This window comes from Panthera onca, chromosome B1 (assembly GCF_046562875.1).
Source record: "Panthera onca isolate mPanOnc1 chromosome B1, mPanOnc1 haplotype 2, whole genome shotgun sequence".
NCBI classification, from domain to species: Eukaryota; Metazoa; Chordata; class Mammalia; order Carnivora; family Felidae; genus Panthera; species Panthera onca.
In genome coordinates, this window is record NC_138342.1 from 161,789,469 (window position 1) to 161,806,675 (window position 17,207).

Below are 17,207 nucleotides of genomic sequence, written 5' to 3' on the forward strand. Positions count from 1 at the left end.
AAGACTTAATATTGTTATGATGTCAATGTTCTCAAAATGAATTAATGAAAATGATACCATCAAAAATCAAACTCCAGATTTTTGTTTTTGGTTTTGCTTTTATTTATTTATTTTTTTGGTGGAGGAGGGGATGCATTGTTGTTGAAAATTGAAAACTGACTTAAAGGTTTATATGCAAATGCAAAGGGCAGAAATACAAAATGGTCACTAATTTTTTTAAAAATTTAAATCCAAGTGCGTTAACATATAGTGTAATAATGGTTTCAGTAGAATTTAGTGATTCATCACTTAAATATAACACCAAGTGCTCTTCCTAATAAGTGCCCTCCTTAATGCCCATCACCCATTTAGCCCATCCCCCTGCCCAACACCCCTCCAACACCCCTCAGTTTGCTCTCTGTCTTTAAAGGCTTTTTATGGTTTGCCTCCCTCTCTGTTTTTATCCTACTTTTCCTTCTGTTCTCCTATATTCATCTGTTTTGTTTCTTAAATTCCACATATGAGTGTAATCATATGATATTTGTCTTTTTTTTTTTGGTTAATTTTGCTTTGCATAATACATTCTAGTTCCATCCACATTGTTGCAAAAGGCAAGATTTCATTCTTTTTGATCACTGAGTAATATACCACTGTATGTATATACATCGTATCTTCTTTATCCATTCAAAAGAATAAACCTGGACCACTTTCTTATACCATACACAAAAATAAACTCAAAATGGATGAAAGACCTAAATGTAAGACAGGAAACCATCAAAACCCTAGAGGAAACAGGCAACAAACACTTTGGCCTCAGTCACAGTGACTTCTTACTAAATATGTCTCCGGAGGCAAGAGAAACAAAAGCAAAAATGAACTACTGGAACCTCATCAAAATAAAAAGCTTCTGCACAGTGAAGGAAACAATCAACAAAAAAAGCCAACCGGTGGAATAGGAGAAGATATTTGCAAATGACATGTGGGATAAAGGGTTAGTATCCAAAATCTATAAAGAACTCACCAAACTCAATACCCAAATAACAAATTGTGAATGTAATTTTAAAGAAGAAAATGGAAACTGGAAATTCATACTACCAAATATCAAGATTTATTGTAAAGTTAAAATAATTAAAGCATTGCAATATTGGTATGATGATAAACTGATATCTAGACTAAAATAGAAAATATTATTTCAGAGGAACTGCAGATCAAAATGTTTTAATAAATACCTCAGAGAAAGCTTAGGGTCTGATATACTCAAAGATTTCTTAAATGCTACAAAATGAGTTAAATATAAAGGAAAATATTGATAAATGTATTATGTGATGGTTAAAAATTACAGGTAGAGATTTGGGGTTCCAGAATGATGTACTATACATACTTTTCTATTGTGTACAGTTAAAAACAATTTTATATGTAAAGCTAACATAATACTGTGAAAGCTGAAGAGAGAAAGGCAAGACTAGGTAGGGACTTCGGAACCCAAGGAACAACACAGCAGTGAGTTTCCTTTCATTTTTGCCTCATATATTACAACCTGGGTGTCAGAAAAGCTAGCAACTCAGAAGTGCCAAATGGAACTGACAAAAAAGAGTCATCAAGGAAAGCCTGACTTCTTTATCCAAAGGGGCAGTCAAGCAAACAGTATACTTTTAAATAATAACTGCTCTACTTCAACCACACAACATAGAAAGAATTGTGGTCATACCTTCACTCTAACCAGGGTGGTATGAACAGAAGCCTACTGGTGTCTGTCTTTCCCTGACCCTTGTAGTAATTAGGAGGCCCTCTCATCTCAGGTAATATCCCTTGTCCCTTGTCTAGAACTCTAACAGAGAACTGCTAAAACAGGTTTAAACAGGATTCAGAATCGCATAATACTCAAAATATCTAGGTTTCAATAAAAAAATCAGTCTTAATACCAAGAACCAAGAAAATCTCAATTTGAAAGAGAAAAAAACACTAACATCATAACACCAAGATTACACCAATATACTTTAAAGAATGTAAAGCAGCCATCATTAGCGTATTTCAAGAGCAATTACAAACATGCTCTTGAAACTACTAATGGAACGATAGAAAGTTCTAGCACACACAGAGAAGATATAAAAAAGAACCAACTGGAAATTTTAGAAATAAAAAAAAAAGTTATACGGGCACCTGGGTGGCTCAGTTGGTTGAGTGTATGACTCTTGGTTTCAGCTCAGGTCATGATCTCACAGTTTTGTTAGTTTGAGCCCCGCATCGAACTGTGCTGACAGAGCAGAGCCTGCTTGGGATTCTCTCTCTCTCCCTATCTGTCCCTCCCCCACTCACAAATAAATATTTCTGTCTCTCTCAAAATAAATAAACTTAAAAAATAATAATTTATAAAACTCGGTGATAGGCTCAGGAGCAGAATGAAGGTGGCAGGGTAAGAATCAGTAAAGCTGAGGATAGAACCATAGAAAATACCCAATCTGAATAACAGAAAGTACACTGAAAAAAAAATGAATAGAGCCTCAGGGATGTGTGACATTATAGCAAAAGATATAATATCCATGATATTGTCATTCTAGAAGAATAAGAGAAAGAATTTAAGAATGGAAAAGTATATGAGGAAATAATGCCTGGAAAGTTTCCAGATTTGCCAAAAGGCATAAGCCTAAAAATGCATGAAGCTGAAAGAATGTCATATAGGATGAACCTAGTAAAATTCACAGTTGGATACAGCACAATTAAATTTATGAAAATTAAGACAAAGAATCTTAAAAGTAGTGAGAGTGAAACAACATCTTACCTTCAGGGAAAATACAATTACAATGACAAGAACTGAAATGAGACCATATGGGAACGAGATATACAAATGCCACAGATTACTGTGCTGATTTGTCCCACCAGCCGTATGACTGCTTAAAGCTTTACAGATCAATTCACTCATCTCTCCAGCAGTGATTCTCTCCTGGGAAAGTCTGATCATTAGCCTATGCCCAACTGGCCAATGTCCCCATGTGGGGAAAACAAAAAAAGGAGTGAGGGAGGAAGGAAATGGAAGGAAGGGAAGTGAAGGGAAGGGGGGAAGTGAGGGAGGAAGAAAGTTTCTCCCTATTTGGTTCAGTAGGAGCTTTAAACTGGTGTGACTTTTTACTCTCACACTATTGCTAATAAAAAAAACAAAACCTAATTGGCAGCCTTTTCCATGTGACAGGGGTTTGTCACATGACAGTCTTCATTGTGGAAACTGGCTTTTAGGCCATGATACTGCATTGGATGGCACTCTTCTAGAGGACAAACCATTTGAAAAGCCCCAATTCTGTAGTCACCATTAATTCAGTTGCTTTAGAAAACAAAATACCTTTCTAAACTTTCTCCTTTGGAATAAAAGTGTTGTGTCGACTAAATTTTGTAACTGAGAGAAAGGAGAGGTGAGTAGTGAATATGAAAGCTAACTACTTCTGTGGTTTTGAGGACAGATTTCCATTGATAATTCTGCATTTTAGCCACCCTTCCCTACCTGCCTTTTTGACTCTTCTTCCTCTCCTGTTCCTTCTTACTCAGGCTGCAGTTCCTCCAGAGCATTCAAGGTTGATCAACCAGGGTCTCTCCTTTACCATTGTATTTGATGATGTTGCTTCCTCGCCTCATTTTATCCACCAGGGCCTTCATTTTATTTCAAAATCCCAGGAAGTTCTTAAATCTTTTATCTTCAAATTGCCTCTTTCTGATACTCCTTTACTCACATTAATTAGGAAAAGGGGAGCTGTTGTGAGTGAATTTGATGTGGAGTTTTTCTGTGGTTATTTAAAAAATTCATCCAAGATATACTTTATTTTATGTGTTACTCTTCCTTGTTCAGTTGATTTCAGAGTGGTTGGAAAGGAAAGACTTCTTTATCTTACTCTCACTAAATGTGGGTCCTTTGTAAAAATTATCTTGATAGATAAAAAGAAAGGGAGAGGAGGGAGACTTTATTTATTAACATCTAATAGAAAGTACATCTAGAAGAAAAGTACATCTTCTTTATTAATCATAACGAAATTTTAAATAAAACACTCATATATTGAATACTGTTATATACTGGGTGAAGAGTATACTGCATGGAGATAGGCATATTCCAGCAATGCAAGTTTGCTTAATATTGGATATGATAGAAAGCTTTCTGATTTTTTTATTTATAAGGCTTAGAACAGGAGAAGTGATTCTAGTTCACATACATAGGCCAGGGAAGATGAACATATCTCAGCACATTCATTTCAAACTTGAAAAGGGATATGTTTGGGACATTTAAATGTCCAAAACTAGATAAGCTAATCAATGAATTGATGAATAAAATTAACTCCCTTTTTCTTACCTGGGACTCTACAAAGATATGCTTATATAATCCAGGCATTTCTCTTTAGGAAATATGTTTTTTCTTATATTGTTTTTTCTTTTCTTTGAAACATGGTATGGCTGCTTCTGGGACACTGTTTGTGTCTCTTGTTCAAAGAAGGAAGTCTTATATATTAGTTTATATTCAAAACATCATCTCAACCATTGCTCAGGCCTAGCTACTTTTGTAGCGTCTCTTGTTTTTGCTGTCATGACAAAAGAGCCAGCTGCAAATTGATCCGTTTACTTGAAGGAAATTGTATCAGAAGCATGGGTCTTAACTTTTCCTGACTTTTCCCCCTAAAGACAACCCAATGAAATATGACTAGTTATTATTGCCTCAATGGCAATGTTTAAGGAGCACTAGAATGAAAATGATTTGTGCACAGGTAATGCTGGTTTGTACAAAATTTTGTTATTCTTGCTGGCTTCATCAGAGCACTTCCAGTTACTGAACAACTGATATTCTATCCTTTATGATTGGTTAATGGTGATAGAAAATAATGATTTTTAAGACTATTCATCATACAATGTATATTCTATCAGATAACCTGAGAAAAACCGACAGATAATTTTTACTGACTTCCCTAAAGATATTAAAATTAAATTAAAATCTGGATAGAGGAATAAGCACTTAAAGTCCACATGAAAATGAGGTAAATAAACAAATAATTTAAAAAGTATCTTGTGTTTAGTGAGCATTTACTATGTGTGTCCAACAAATTATTTCATCCTTATAACCTACATTTGAATAAATTTGGGTTATCAATTGCTGTTCCAAATTCGAAGTTGGATAAGCTGAGGCACGGAGGGATTAAATAACTTTCTCTAGAACACGGTGCAAATGTAAAAGACAAGAGATATTGTCATTAAAGTTGGAAATAAATACAAAAATTATAAGAACACTGATATTTAGCATTGATCAATATGAGGCTCTGTGACTAAAGTAGTTCCTGCACTGAGTATTGGCTCTATCAATAACTTATGCATGTCCCCAAAACAGCACATTTATTTTTTCAAATATAAAATGAGGATGGAGCCCCTGGGTGACTCAGTTGGTTAAGCATCCAACTTCAGCTCAGGTCATGATCTCGCGGTTTGTGGGTTCCAGCCTGGCATCAGGCTCTATGCTCTCGGAGCCTGGAGCCTGCTTCAGATTCTGTGTCTCTCTCTCTCTGTGCCCCTACCCCGCTTGTGCTCTCTCTTTCAAAAATAAATAAGTAAACATTTTAAATGAGGATAAAAACATCTCTTTTACGGGGTCAATCTGAGTATATACTATAAAAATGCATAGAAAATGCAAAGCCAGATCCTAGCTCATTACAAATAGTACAAATTGGCTGTTTTTGTTCTTACACCAATTAGTATCAATAAACTCACAGCTGTGCTCCCTCATGGGAAAAATAGAATCTCACTTTCAAAATTTTATGTGTAGTAATTATATGCCATTTGGACTCCCAGCTTCTTTTATTAGAAGGAGTAGATGTCATGAAATCCAGAGTGGTGTGTGTGTGCGTGCGTGCGTGCGTGTGTTTGCATGTGTATTTGTATCTATCTTCTGCATCTAATTTCTGTATCAAGTACAATTGCTCAACTCTTGACTTTAAATATTTTCTGTTGGTTGTTTTAACATTTCAGTATTGTTATAAAGGAGTCTGTAGAGAAAGAAGTGAGAACCCAGTAAAAACAAATTGTGACTCAGTAAAAAATTGCAGTGGACATGGGGTATGTAATAGTTTCTTTATTTTTATATATAGTGTTTAAAATCCATTAGTGGCATTTTCCACTAGTAATAAGGTTAAGAATTATTTTATATGGAAATTTCTTTTAGAAACTTGCAGTTAAATAAGGAAATGGATTCCACTACTTATACTTATGTACATGATTTATGTGTTAAGATTATTAAAGGCCTCATGGGCTAATAAGCTGTGAACTTTGTACAAAAATGCAAAATGAAGCAGTCTGTTATTATGTTAGATTAAGAGTGTGAAATTTTGGAAATGGGCTCGTTGAAGACTACAAATATACTTTTATACATGCTTATATAAATTTTGCTTACAATTGAATGTATGTGTACTGATATATATATGTAAACACACACTTAATATACTTATATTACATGTATTACACATATTTTTGTGAGAGCAGTTTCTTGTCCATTCAGATCTCTTTTATTCTTTAGTGGCTTCAATTTATTTCCTTGTATGTTTCCTCCATACTATATTTGAAAATTCATTTACTGATGGACTTTTAGATAATGTTAAATTTTTACTTGACTAATGTAAAGTTAGTCAATGTTTACTTGACTTCAATTTATTTCCTTGTATGTTTCCTCCATACTATATTTGAAAATTCATTTACTGATGGACTTTTAGATAATGTTAAATTTTTACTTGACTAATGTTATTAATGGCACAATGAACATTGTTGTACACTCACCTTTGCACAATTATCTCATTTCTTAAATTGGTAGCAATGAAATCAGATCGGTCAAACTTATGCAGCATTTACATTTTCAGAAATATTTTGTTTTTAAGAAATATTGTACCAGTTTTGCTCTCACCTATCATGGATGAAAATGTGCATTTTCTGAAATTCTGGCCAGACTAGCTTCTCAGGTTTTTTAATCTCTTCTCACATGCTAAACTATTGTTAATTCACATTTAGTTAATAAATAAAGTTCTTAAGCATGTATGTGTGGTCATATTTGCCATTTATATTTCTCTATTTGTCCATTCACTGTGAAATTATCTATTAGGGTATAGAAAGTTTGTAAATTTTGTAAATTTTTCAAGCCAGCATTTGGCTTTAACTCTGTGGCTAGTGTCTCCTTGCCATGTCAATGCTTCATATTTTATATAATAATCCAGGAAAAAAGTGACCTAGCTGTGTGACTAGTATCAAAATTTTCTCCAAAATCACTTACATGTCCTATTATTAACAGTTTCTATTCTGTTTCTTTCCTTTCTTACTTAAAGTTTAATTTTTGCATGAACCTATTTCTAGATTCTCTGTTCTGCTTTTGACCCCTGTTTTTTCTTTTCTTTTCTTTAAACTTAAATTTTAGTTAACATACAGTGCAATATTGGCTTCAGTAGAATTCAGTGATTCATTACTTATGTACAACCCCACTGCTCATAAAAACAAGTGCTCTCCTTAGTACCCATCACCCATCTCCCATCCACCTGTCTCTCTCAACCCATAGTTTGTTCTCTATCATTAAGAGTCTCTTGTGGTTTGTTTCCCCCTCTTCTCTTTTTTTTACCCCCTTCCCATATGTTTATCTGCTTTCTTTCTTAAATTCCACAATGAGTGAAGCCATATTGTATTTGTCCTTCTCTGATTGACTAATTTCACTTAGCATTATACATTCTAGCTCCATCTGTATCATTGCAAATGGCAACATTTCATTCTTTTTGATGGCTGAGTAATATTCCATTGTATATGGAAGTCGATGGACATTTGGGCTCTCTCCACAGTTTGGCTATTGTTGATAATGCTGCTATGCTATGAAAACTGGGGTGTAGGGGAACCTAGGTGGCTCAGTTGGTTTAGCATCTGACCTCAGCTCAGGTCATGATCTTACAGTTTGTGGGCTTAAGCCCCATATTAGGCTCTGGTCTCACAGAGCAGAGTCTGCTTCAGATTCTCTGTCTCCCTCTCTTTCTCTGCCTGTCCATGTTCATGCTCTCTCTCTCTCTAAAAAATAAAACAAACATAAAAAACATTGGGGTTCATGGACCCCCCTTCAATCTGTATTTTTGTATCCTTTGGGTAAATATCTACTAGTGCAATTTCTGGGTCATAGAGTAGTTCTGCTTTTAACTTTTTGAGGAACCTTCATATTGTTTTCCAGAGTGGCTTCACCAGTTTGCATTCCCACCAACAGTGTAAAAGTGTTCTGCTTTTTCCGCATCCTCACCAACACTTGCTATTTCTTGTGTTGTTAATTTTAGCCATTCTGATAGGTGTGAGGTGGTATTTCATCATGGTTTTGATTTGTATTTCCCTGGTGATGAATGATACTGGGCATCTTTTCATGTGTCTTTTGACCATCTGTATGTCTTTGGAAGAGTGTCTATTCATGTCTTCTGCCCATTTCTTAACTGGATTATTTGTTTTCTGGGTGTTGAGTTTGATAAGTTCTTTATAGATTTTCGATACTAACCCTTATCTGATATGTAATTTGCAAATATCTTTTCCAATTCTGTAGGCTGCCTTTTAGTTTTGTTGATTGTTTCCTTTGCTGTGCACAAGCTTTTTATTTGAAGTCCCAATAGTTCATGTTCATTTTTGTTTCCCTTGCCTTTGGTGAAGCATCTAGTAAGAAGTTGCTCCAGCCAAGGTCAAAGAAGTTTCAAAATCCTTTAGGATTTTGATGGTTTCCTGTTTCACATTTAGGTCTTTCATCCATTTTGAATTTGTTTTGTGTATGGTGTAAGAAAGTATTGCCCAGTTTCATTCTTCTGCATGTAGCTGTCTGATTTCCCAATACCATTTGCTGAAGAGACTTTTTCCATTGAATATACTTTTACTATTTTGTAAAAGATTAGTTGGCAATCTAGTTGTCATATAATTGTGGGTCAATTTCTGGGTTTTCTATTCTGTTCCATTGATCTATACGTCTGTTTTTGGTGCCACTACCATTGTGTCCTGATGGCTACAGTTTTGTAATATAGCTTGAAATCTGGAATTGTGATGCCTCCAGTTTTGTTTTTCTTTTTCAGGATTGCTTTGACTATCTGGAGTCTTTTGTGGTTCCATACAAATTTTAGGATTGTTTGTTTTAGCTCCATGAAAAATGCTGGTGTTATTTTGATAGAGGTTACATTAAATGTGTAGATTGCTTTGGGTAGTATAGATATTTTAACAATGTTTGTTCTTCCAGTACACAATAATGGAATACTTTTCCATTTCTTTGTGTCCTCTTCAATTTCTTTCACAAGTGTTCTATAGTTTTTAGAGTACAGATCTTTTACCTCTTTAGTTAGACTTATTCCTAGGTGTCTTATTGTTTTTTGGTACAATTGCAAATGGGATTGATTCCTTGATTTCTCTTTCTGCTTCTTTGCTATTGGTATATAGAAATGCAACAGATTTATGCACAGTGATTTTCTATCCTGTGACTTTGCTGAATTTATGTACTTGTTATAACAATTTTTTGGTGGAATCATTCAGGTTTTCTACATAGAGTATCATGTTGTCTGCAAATAGTGAAAGTTTGACTTCTTCCTTGCAGATTTGTATGCCTTTATTTCTTTCTGTTGTCAATTGCTGAGGCTAACCCTTCCAGTCCTATGTTAAACAGTAATGGTGAGAGTGACATCCTTGTCTTGTTCCTGACCCTAGGGGAAAGGCTGTCAGTTTTTTTTCCCCATTGACAATGATATTAGCTGTGACCCTTTCGATTCATCCACGAGGTCACATTTATAGATATTTTCTAGCCTTCCTATTTCTAACAAATACATTTGTATCTATTTCTGGTTAAGCATGCTTTTTCTTCTTTGTTTTCCCCCATCATTTTGGTAAAAGTTCCCTCTTATCACAGGTATTTTTTTTTAATCTAACACAATTCATATTATATGTCAACTCCCACCATTTTATAATTTCTAGCTTTACAATTTCTATAGTTTTTTAGAAGAATGCATTTCAGTTGTATCATAATGTTACCTATTTTTATTTAAAAACACAAGTGACTAATAAAAGGAAATATCTATGACATTGAAAAGATATTGCATTGACATTTTTTATGTTAGATTTTATTTTAAAAATTACTTTCTGCATGAAAATACCATTAAAACTACCTATAATATATGAAATTATCATATTTTAATAACATTATCTAACAGACACAAATAATGCACTTAATTTTTATCTTGTACATAAAATGTTCTCTTTTTTTTTGTTTGGTTTTGATTTTAGGTTTGCAATAATAAGTTTAATTGTCACTGTGATGTTGGATATTCTCCTCCAAATTGTTATCTAAAACCATCATCACCAGGAGGAAGTTATAATGATGGGTATTGGTTTCCAGAGGGTTAGTATCTAGATGAGTGTGCTTCAGTAGAGCTTTATGTACTTATAGAAATGGTCTCCACTGATTATGTGGCTATTGAGTAACTGACATGTGGTTAGTGCAACTAAAGAACTATAATTTCCATTTTATTTTACTTTATTTACTTTATTTAACTTAAATTTAAGTAGCCACTTGTGGCTAGTGGCAACTATAACAGTACAGCTTTAGATCATGTTGTCAATGAAAATTTGTATATACTTTTTTTAGTTCCAATCAAGGAGTGAGCATGCTAATAGCCCTTTAATTTTAACCATGGTTCCCAAAACATTTCTGTTTATACGGCCGAGTTTTCTAGATAGGTATGGTTAAAGTACAGAACAGGTGATAGTTTTATTATGTATTTATATATTCCAAGGATGTTAACTATTGTGATGTGCTAATTCACAAATGAGTTTGCATCTTTAGTTAACCATACTATTGAAAGGTAAAGATAATAAAATCTATATCCATAGTATATGGATAGTAAATGGTATGAAACATTTTAAAATTTATTTGGTGAACATTCATGAACAAATAAAGCATATTTGTTTTTTCTAAATATTAAAATGTAAAAATCTCATAACAGTATAATTCCATTAATGTCTTTCCATCATTTGCACTTTTGTAATAATATATATATATGTGTGTGTTGTTAACCTGACAATACATTATTATATTTGCTTAAGTAGCTAATAGAATGTTAAAGATTTTTTTAATATAAATATTTACATTTACTCATCCATTTACTGTTTTCAGGGGCTTTTTAACTCCTCCAGTACATTCAGATTTCCATGTGCATCATATTTTTTCACACTGAAAAACTTCCTTTTGTGTTTCTTTTTATTTGTACCTTGCAGTGACCAATGGACTCGGTTTTTATCTTCAAAATGTTTTTATAAAAATGTCTAAAATTGTGAAGTGTATTTTCACTGGAAATAGAATTCTACATTGGGAATTTTTACTTTCAGTAGTTCAAAGATGTAACCCATTTGTATCCTGGCTTACATTTTCAGATGAGAATACAGTATCTATTGTATCATTCATCCCAATAATATGTTTCTTTTATTCTTTGAGTTTCAGACATATTTTATATATTTGATTTCAACAGTTTCACTATGGTTTACCAATATGTGTTTCTCTATGAATTTATCCTGCTTGGGTTGGCTGAGATTCTTAAATCTATACATTGATATATTTTTGAAAATTTTGAAAAACATCAGCCATCAGCTCTTAATATTTTGTTTTTATTAAACATATGTGGTTTTTCAAAAGTTTTTATACAGTAACATTCACTCTGTGGTATACAGTTCAATGGATATTGAAAAAAAAAAAGCACAGGCTCTTGTTCCCAACACCTCGGAACTTCCCCTGGATTTCCCTTTGTATTCCTCCCCCACTGCCAATTCCTGGCAACCAATTACCTGCTCTTGTCCCTATAGATTGGTTTTTTCCAGAATGTCATATTAAGTACATATGCCTTTGAGATCAGTTCCTGTTGCGATATGTTTTAAGAGTTCATTCTTTTATTATTCAATAGGCTTCTATATAGAAAAGATATAATTTGCTTATACATTCAGCCAATGAAAGGTATTTTGGTTGCTTCTTGATTTTGGCTATTATGAATAAAGCTACTATGAACATGTGCACATAAGCTTTGTATATATATATATATATATATATATATATATATATATATATATATATAAGTTCTCACTTTGGGATACATATCTAAGAGTGAGACTGCTGAGTCATTTACTAAGTGCATTATTTCAGTAAGTGTATTTTTAATTTTATAAGAAACAGCCAAACTATTTTCCAAAGTGGCTGTACCACTTTTTTTCTCTCTCTCTATTCTCTCTATGAGATTTCTAGTTTCTCTGCATAGATGATCCACACTTCACAAGCATTTGATATTGTCAATTTTTTGGTTTTGTTTGGTGTTGCCACTTTTAGATGTGTGATGTTCCATTGTGATTTCCATTTAACTTTTTATGTTGAAGTAATTATAGATTCACAAAAAGAAATGCAGAGAGAAGTCCTTTGTACTCTTTACTCAGCCTCCATCAGTGTTACCATGATTCAGTACTATAGTACAATATCAAAACCATGAAATGGACGTTAATAAAACATACAGACCTTATCCAGATTTCACCAGTATACATGCACTCATTTGTGGATGTGTATATGTGTGTGTGAGTGCACAGGTGTGTGTATTTAGTTCTATGCAGTTTTACCACGTGTTCAAATTTGTGTAACCACCACCACAATCAAGATACAGAACTCTATCATCACTATATGGACCCTAATAATACCCTTTTATATAGCTACACTGATCCCTTCTTTCTGCCAATTTTAACTCATGGCAACCACTAATCCGCTCTCTCTCTAGTTATATTATTTCATGAATGTTACATAAATGGGATCACAGAATTTGTATCTCTTGGAGTTTGGCTTCTTTCTTTTGCATAATTTTCATGATTGCATCCAAGTTGTTGCATTTATAAATACTTTATTTATTTTTATTGATGACTAGTATTCCTTTGTATGGATGTATCAAAATATGTCAAATTATTTACTCACTGAAGTACATTTGGGTGTTTGCCAATTTATAGCTATTATGAATAGATATGAAATGATAATTTGTGTAGAAAATTATACATGAAAGTAAATTTTTAATTCCCTAGGAAATATCCCAAGAGTTAAATTACTGGGTCCATGATAAGTCATTTATAGTTTTAGATGCAGACTACCAAACTATTTTCAGAGTGGCTGTAACATTTGACATTCCCACCAATAACATATGAATGACCAGTTTATTGGCATTCTTGCCAACATTTGATATCACTTTTTTTAGCCAGTCTGTTAGCTATGTATTAATATCATTATGGATTCATTTTGCACTTCCTTAATAGGTAATGATGTTGAATATATTTAAGATGTTTATTTGGCATCTGTATATCCTCTTCAGTGAAAAATCTATTCATATTTTTTGCCCATTTTCTAATTAAATTGTGTGTTTTAATGTTGAGTTTTCAGATTTTTAAAAAATTTTCTAGGTACGTGTATTTTGTTGGATATGTAATCTTAACATATTTTCTTCAGTTCTATAATTATTTTTTGCAGACCCAATTTTTTAACAAATATATTCATTTTGATAAGTTGTACTTCTTTTCATTTTTCAATCATGCTTTTGATGTCAAGTGTATGAACTCTTTGTTAACCTTAAATCCCAAACTTTCTGCCATATTTCTATTTTATTTATTTATTTATTAATATAATTTATTGTCGAATTGGCTTACATACACCACCGAGTGTTCATCCCAAGTGCCCTCCTTGATGTCCATCACCCACTTTCCCCTCTCCCCCACCACCCATCAACCCTCAGTTTATTCTTTGTATTTAAGGGTCTCTTATGGTTTGCATCCCTCCCTCTCTGTTTCTAAAAGGTGTTAGTTTTGTGTCTTAACTTTTAAGTCTATGGATCTATTTTGAGTTACTTTTTGTAAAAGGTGATAGATTAACATTTTAATTAATGGGTATCCAAATGCTCCACCATAATTCTTTGAAAAAAACTACCTTCATTCATTGAATTGTTTTTTCACATTATAAACAAAATTAATTGGACATTTTTGCCTTGGTGTATTTCTCAGTTATCTATACTGTTTTCCATTGCTTTATGTGTCATTTTCTCCACCACTGCTATGATGTTTTTATTATTGTTGTTGTACAGTAATTTTTAACATTGGGAAAAGTGATTCCTCCTACTCTATTATTTTTCAAAATTGTTTTGGCTACCCTAGAGTCTCCTTTCCAAGTACATTTTAGAATAAACTTGTCTATGTTTATTGAAAAATAATGCTGTTATAAATTATGTTAAACCTAAGGATCAATTTAGGAAGATTTTACATCTTTGCTTTTTATTACTAAATCTTCCAATAATACACAGTATGTTTCTCCATTTATTTAGGCCTTCTTTGATTTCCTTCATCATATTTTGTAATTTTCATCAGATACTCTACATATTTTATTATTTCATATTTGTTATTTCATTTTCTTTTTATTGATTGTAAATGATATTGCACTATAATTGAATATATTTTTATTTTATGATATAAACACCAATTAAAATGATTAATCACAATGTTGATCACTCCTACATCATCTAACTCCTTCCATTCAACTTTGCATACACTTTTGTCCACTGGCAAACCATATCAAATAAATGTTCATGTCCAAATACAGTAAAAGATGAAAGAATATTATCCTAGATTCTTGTTTACAATAAGGAGTGTTCCAAATATCTGTGATAAAATATTGGTTGCTGAAGATAACTGTCTGGATGAGAATACCATATTTCTTGCTTGCCATTAGAAATATTCTTTTTAACCATTAATTATTGAGTTGAAGGAAAATTTCGATATCATTATCTGAAGAGTTGTACTATGAGATTTAATTAACATGATTAATATCTGCATCACCATTAGAAGATAGTGTTCTCTGTTTCTTTGCATTTGTCTGATAAAGAATTGTAAAATGTCCTCCATCAACATTATTTTCTTTACAATTATGGGCAGTTAAAGAAAATTTTTGAATTCTTACTTGTATTTAATAGAAGCTAAGATAAAAATATGGAATTTTGCTCCAATGCCTTTTTGTATCTTCTTGAAATTTGACATATTACTTGGGAAACAAAATAACAAAATAAGAAAACTGAAATTTTCCAGTGGGAAAAATTAGGGAGCCCTGAAATAAACCTTTGCATATATGATCTAATGATTTTCAGTAAGAATACCATGACCATTCAGTGGAAGAAAGGGCAGTCTTCTCAACAAATGGTATTGAGATAATTGGGTATCAATATGCAAAAGACTGAGGTGGATGCTTACTTATGCAATAGACAAAATAACTCCATGGATCAAAGTTTTTAAATGTACCAGCTAAAACTATAAAATTCTCCAAAGAAAATGTGGGGAAATCTTGATAACATTAGATTTGGCAATGACTTTTTGGATATGACACCAGAAGCACAGGCAAAGAAAAAAAAATTGGAATTCATCATAATTGAAAACTGTTGTTCATCAAGGGACACTATCAACAAAGTGAAAATGTAACCCACAAAATGGGAGAAAGGGTTTTTAATCATATATCTGATGAAGGATTAATATCCAGAATATGTAAAGAACTCTTATAACTCAACAAGAAACCAATAACCCAATTAAAAAATGGTCCAAGGGCTTGAATAGACATTTTTCTGAAGAAGATATACAAATGGCCAATAAGTACATGAAAAGATGCTTAACATCACTAATTGTTAGGGAATTGCAGGTCAGAACTACAAGATTCCAATTCATATCTATTATGATAGCTATTATAAAAATTTTTCTGAAAATATCAAATGTTGATAAGGATGTGGAAAAATTAAACCTGCTGTAAGCATTGCTGGTGGGAATGTAAAATGATGCATCCTCTGTAGAAAATAGTATGGTGATTCTTTCTTTTTAATTAATAATTTATTTATTTTTTAATTTATATCCAAGTTAGTTAGTATATTGTGGAACAATGATTTCAAGAGTGGTGTCCCTTACCTATTTAGCCCATCCCCTGCCCTCCCAAAACACCTCCAGCAACCCTCTGTTTGTGCTCTATATTTAAGAGTATCTTATGTTTTGTCCCACTCCCTGTTTTTATATTATTTTTGCTTCCCTTCTCATATGTTCATCTGTTTTGTATCTTGAATTCCTTATATGAGTGAAGTCATATGATATTTGTCTGTCTCTGACTGACTCATTTCGCTCGGCATAATACCCTCTAGTTCCATTCACATAGTTGAAAATGGCAAGGTTTCATTTTTTTGATTGCCGAGTAATACTCCATTGTATATATATATACCACATTTTCTTTATCCATTCATCCATAGATGGACATTTGAGCTCTTTCCATACTTTGGCTATTGTCAATATTTCTGTTATAAACATTGGGGTGCATGTGCCCCTTTGAAACAGCATACCTTTATCCCTTGGATAAATACTAGTACAATTGCTGGGTCATAGGGTAGTTCTATTTTTAATTTTTTGAGGAACCTCCATACTGTTTTCCAGAGTTGCTGCACCAGCTTGCATTCCCACCAGCAATGCAAAAGAGATCGTCTTTCTCTGAGTTATTAATGTTGGCCATTCTGACAAGAGTGAGGTGGTATCTCATTGTGGCTTTTATTTATATTTCCCTGATGATGAGTGATGTTGAGCATTTTTTCATGTGTCGGTTGGCCATCTGGATGCCTTCTTTGGAGAAGTGTCTAATCATGTCTCTTGTCCATTCCTTCACTGAATTATTTGTTTTTGGGGTGTTGACTTTGATAAGTTCTTTATAGATTTTGAATACTAACCCTTTATCTGATATGTCATTTACAAATATCTTCTCCCATTCCGTCGGTTGCCTTTTAGTTTTGCTGATTGTTTCCTTCACTGTGCAGAAGCTTTTTATTTGATGAGGTCCCAATAGTTCATTTTTGCTTTGGTTTCCTTGCCTCCAGAGACGTGTTGGGTAAGAAGTTGCTGCGGCTGAGGTCAAAGAGGTTTTTGCCTGCTTTCTCCTCGAGGATTTTGCTGGTTTCCTGTCTTACATTTAGGTCTTTCACCCATTTTGAGTTTATTTTGGTCTCGATCTTTTTGTACTTGTTGAGGGCTGATTTCTCTCCCAGTATGTGGTCTATTCTGGAGAATGTTCCACGTGCACTGGAGAAGAATGTGTATTCTGTTGCTTTAGACTGAAATGTTCTGAATATATCTGTTAAGTCCATCCAGTCCAGTTTGTCATTAAAAGC

The 17,207-nt window shown here is 33.1% G+C and overlaps 1 protein-coding gene across 4 annotated transcripts in view; it reads left to right on the forward strand.

Annotated features, from left to right (window-relative positions):
• The window catches only part of LOC132691796 (A disintegrin and metallopeptidase domain 3-like), a 137,618-nt gene that overhangs the window by 92,107 nt on the left and 28,304 nt on the right, over positions 1 to 17,207 (forward strand). For all 4 annotated transcript variants that reach the window (XM_060653509.3, XM_078445525.2, XM_060653510.1 and 1 more), the window contains 2 exons: positions 5,968 to 6,054; positions 10,252 to 10,366. In XM_060653509.3, the coding sequence (XP_060509492.1) occupies positions 5,968 to 6,054; positions 10,252 to 10,366 (202 nt within the window). The remainder of the gene's footprint in view (positions 1 to 5,967; positions 6,055 to 10,251; positions 10,367 to 17,207) is intronic.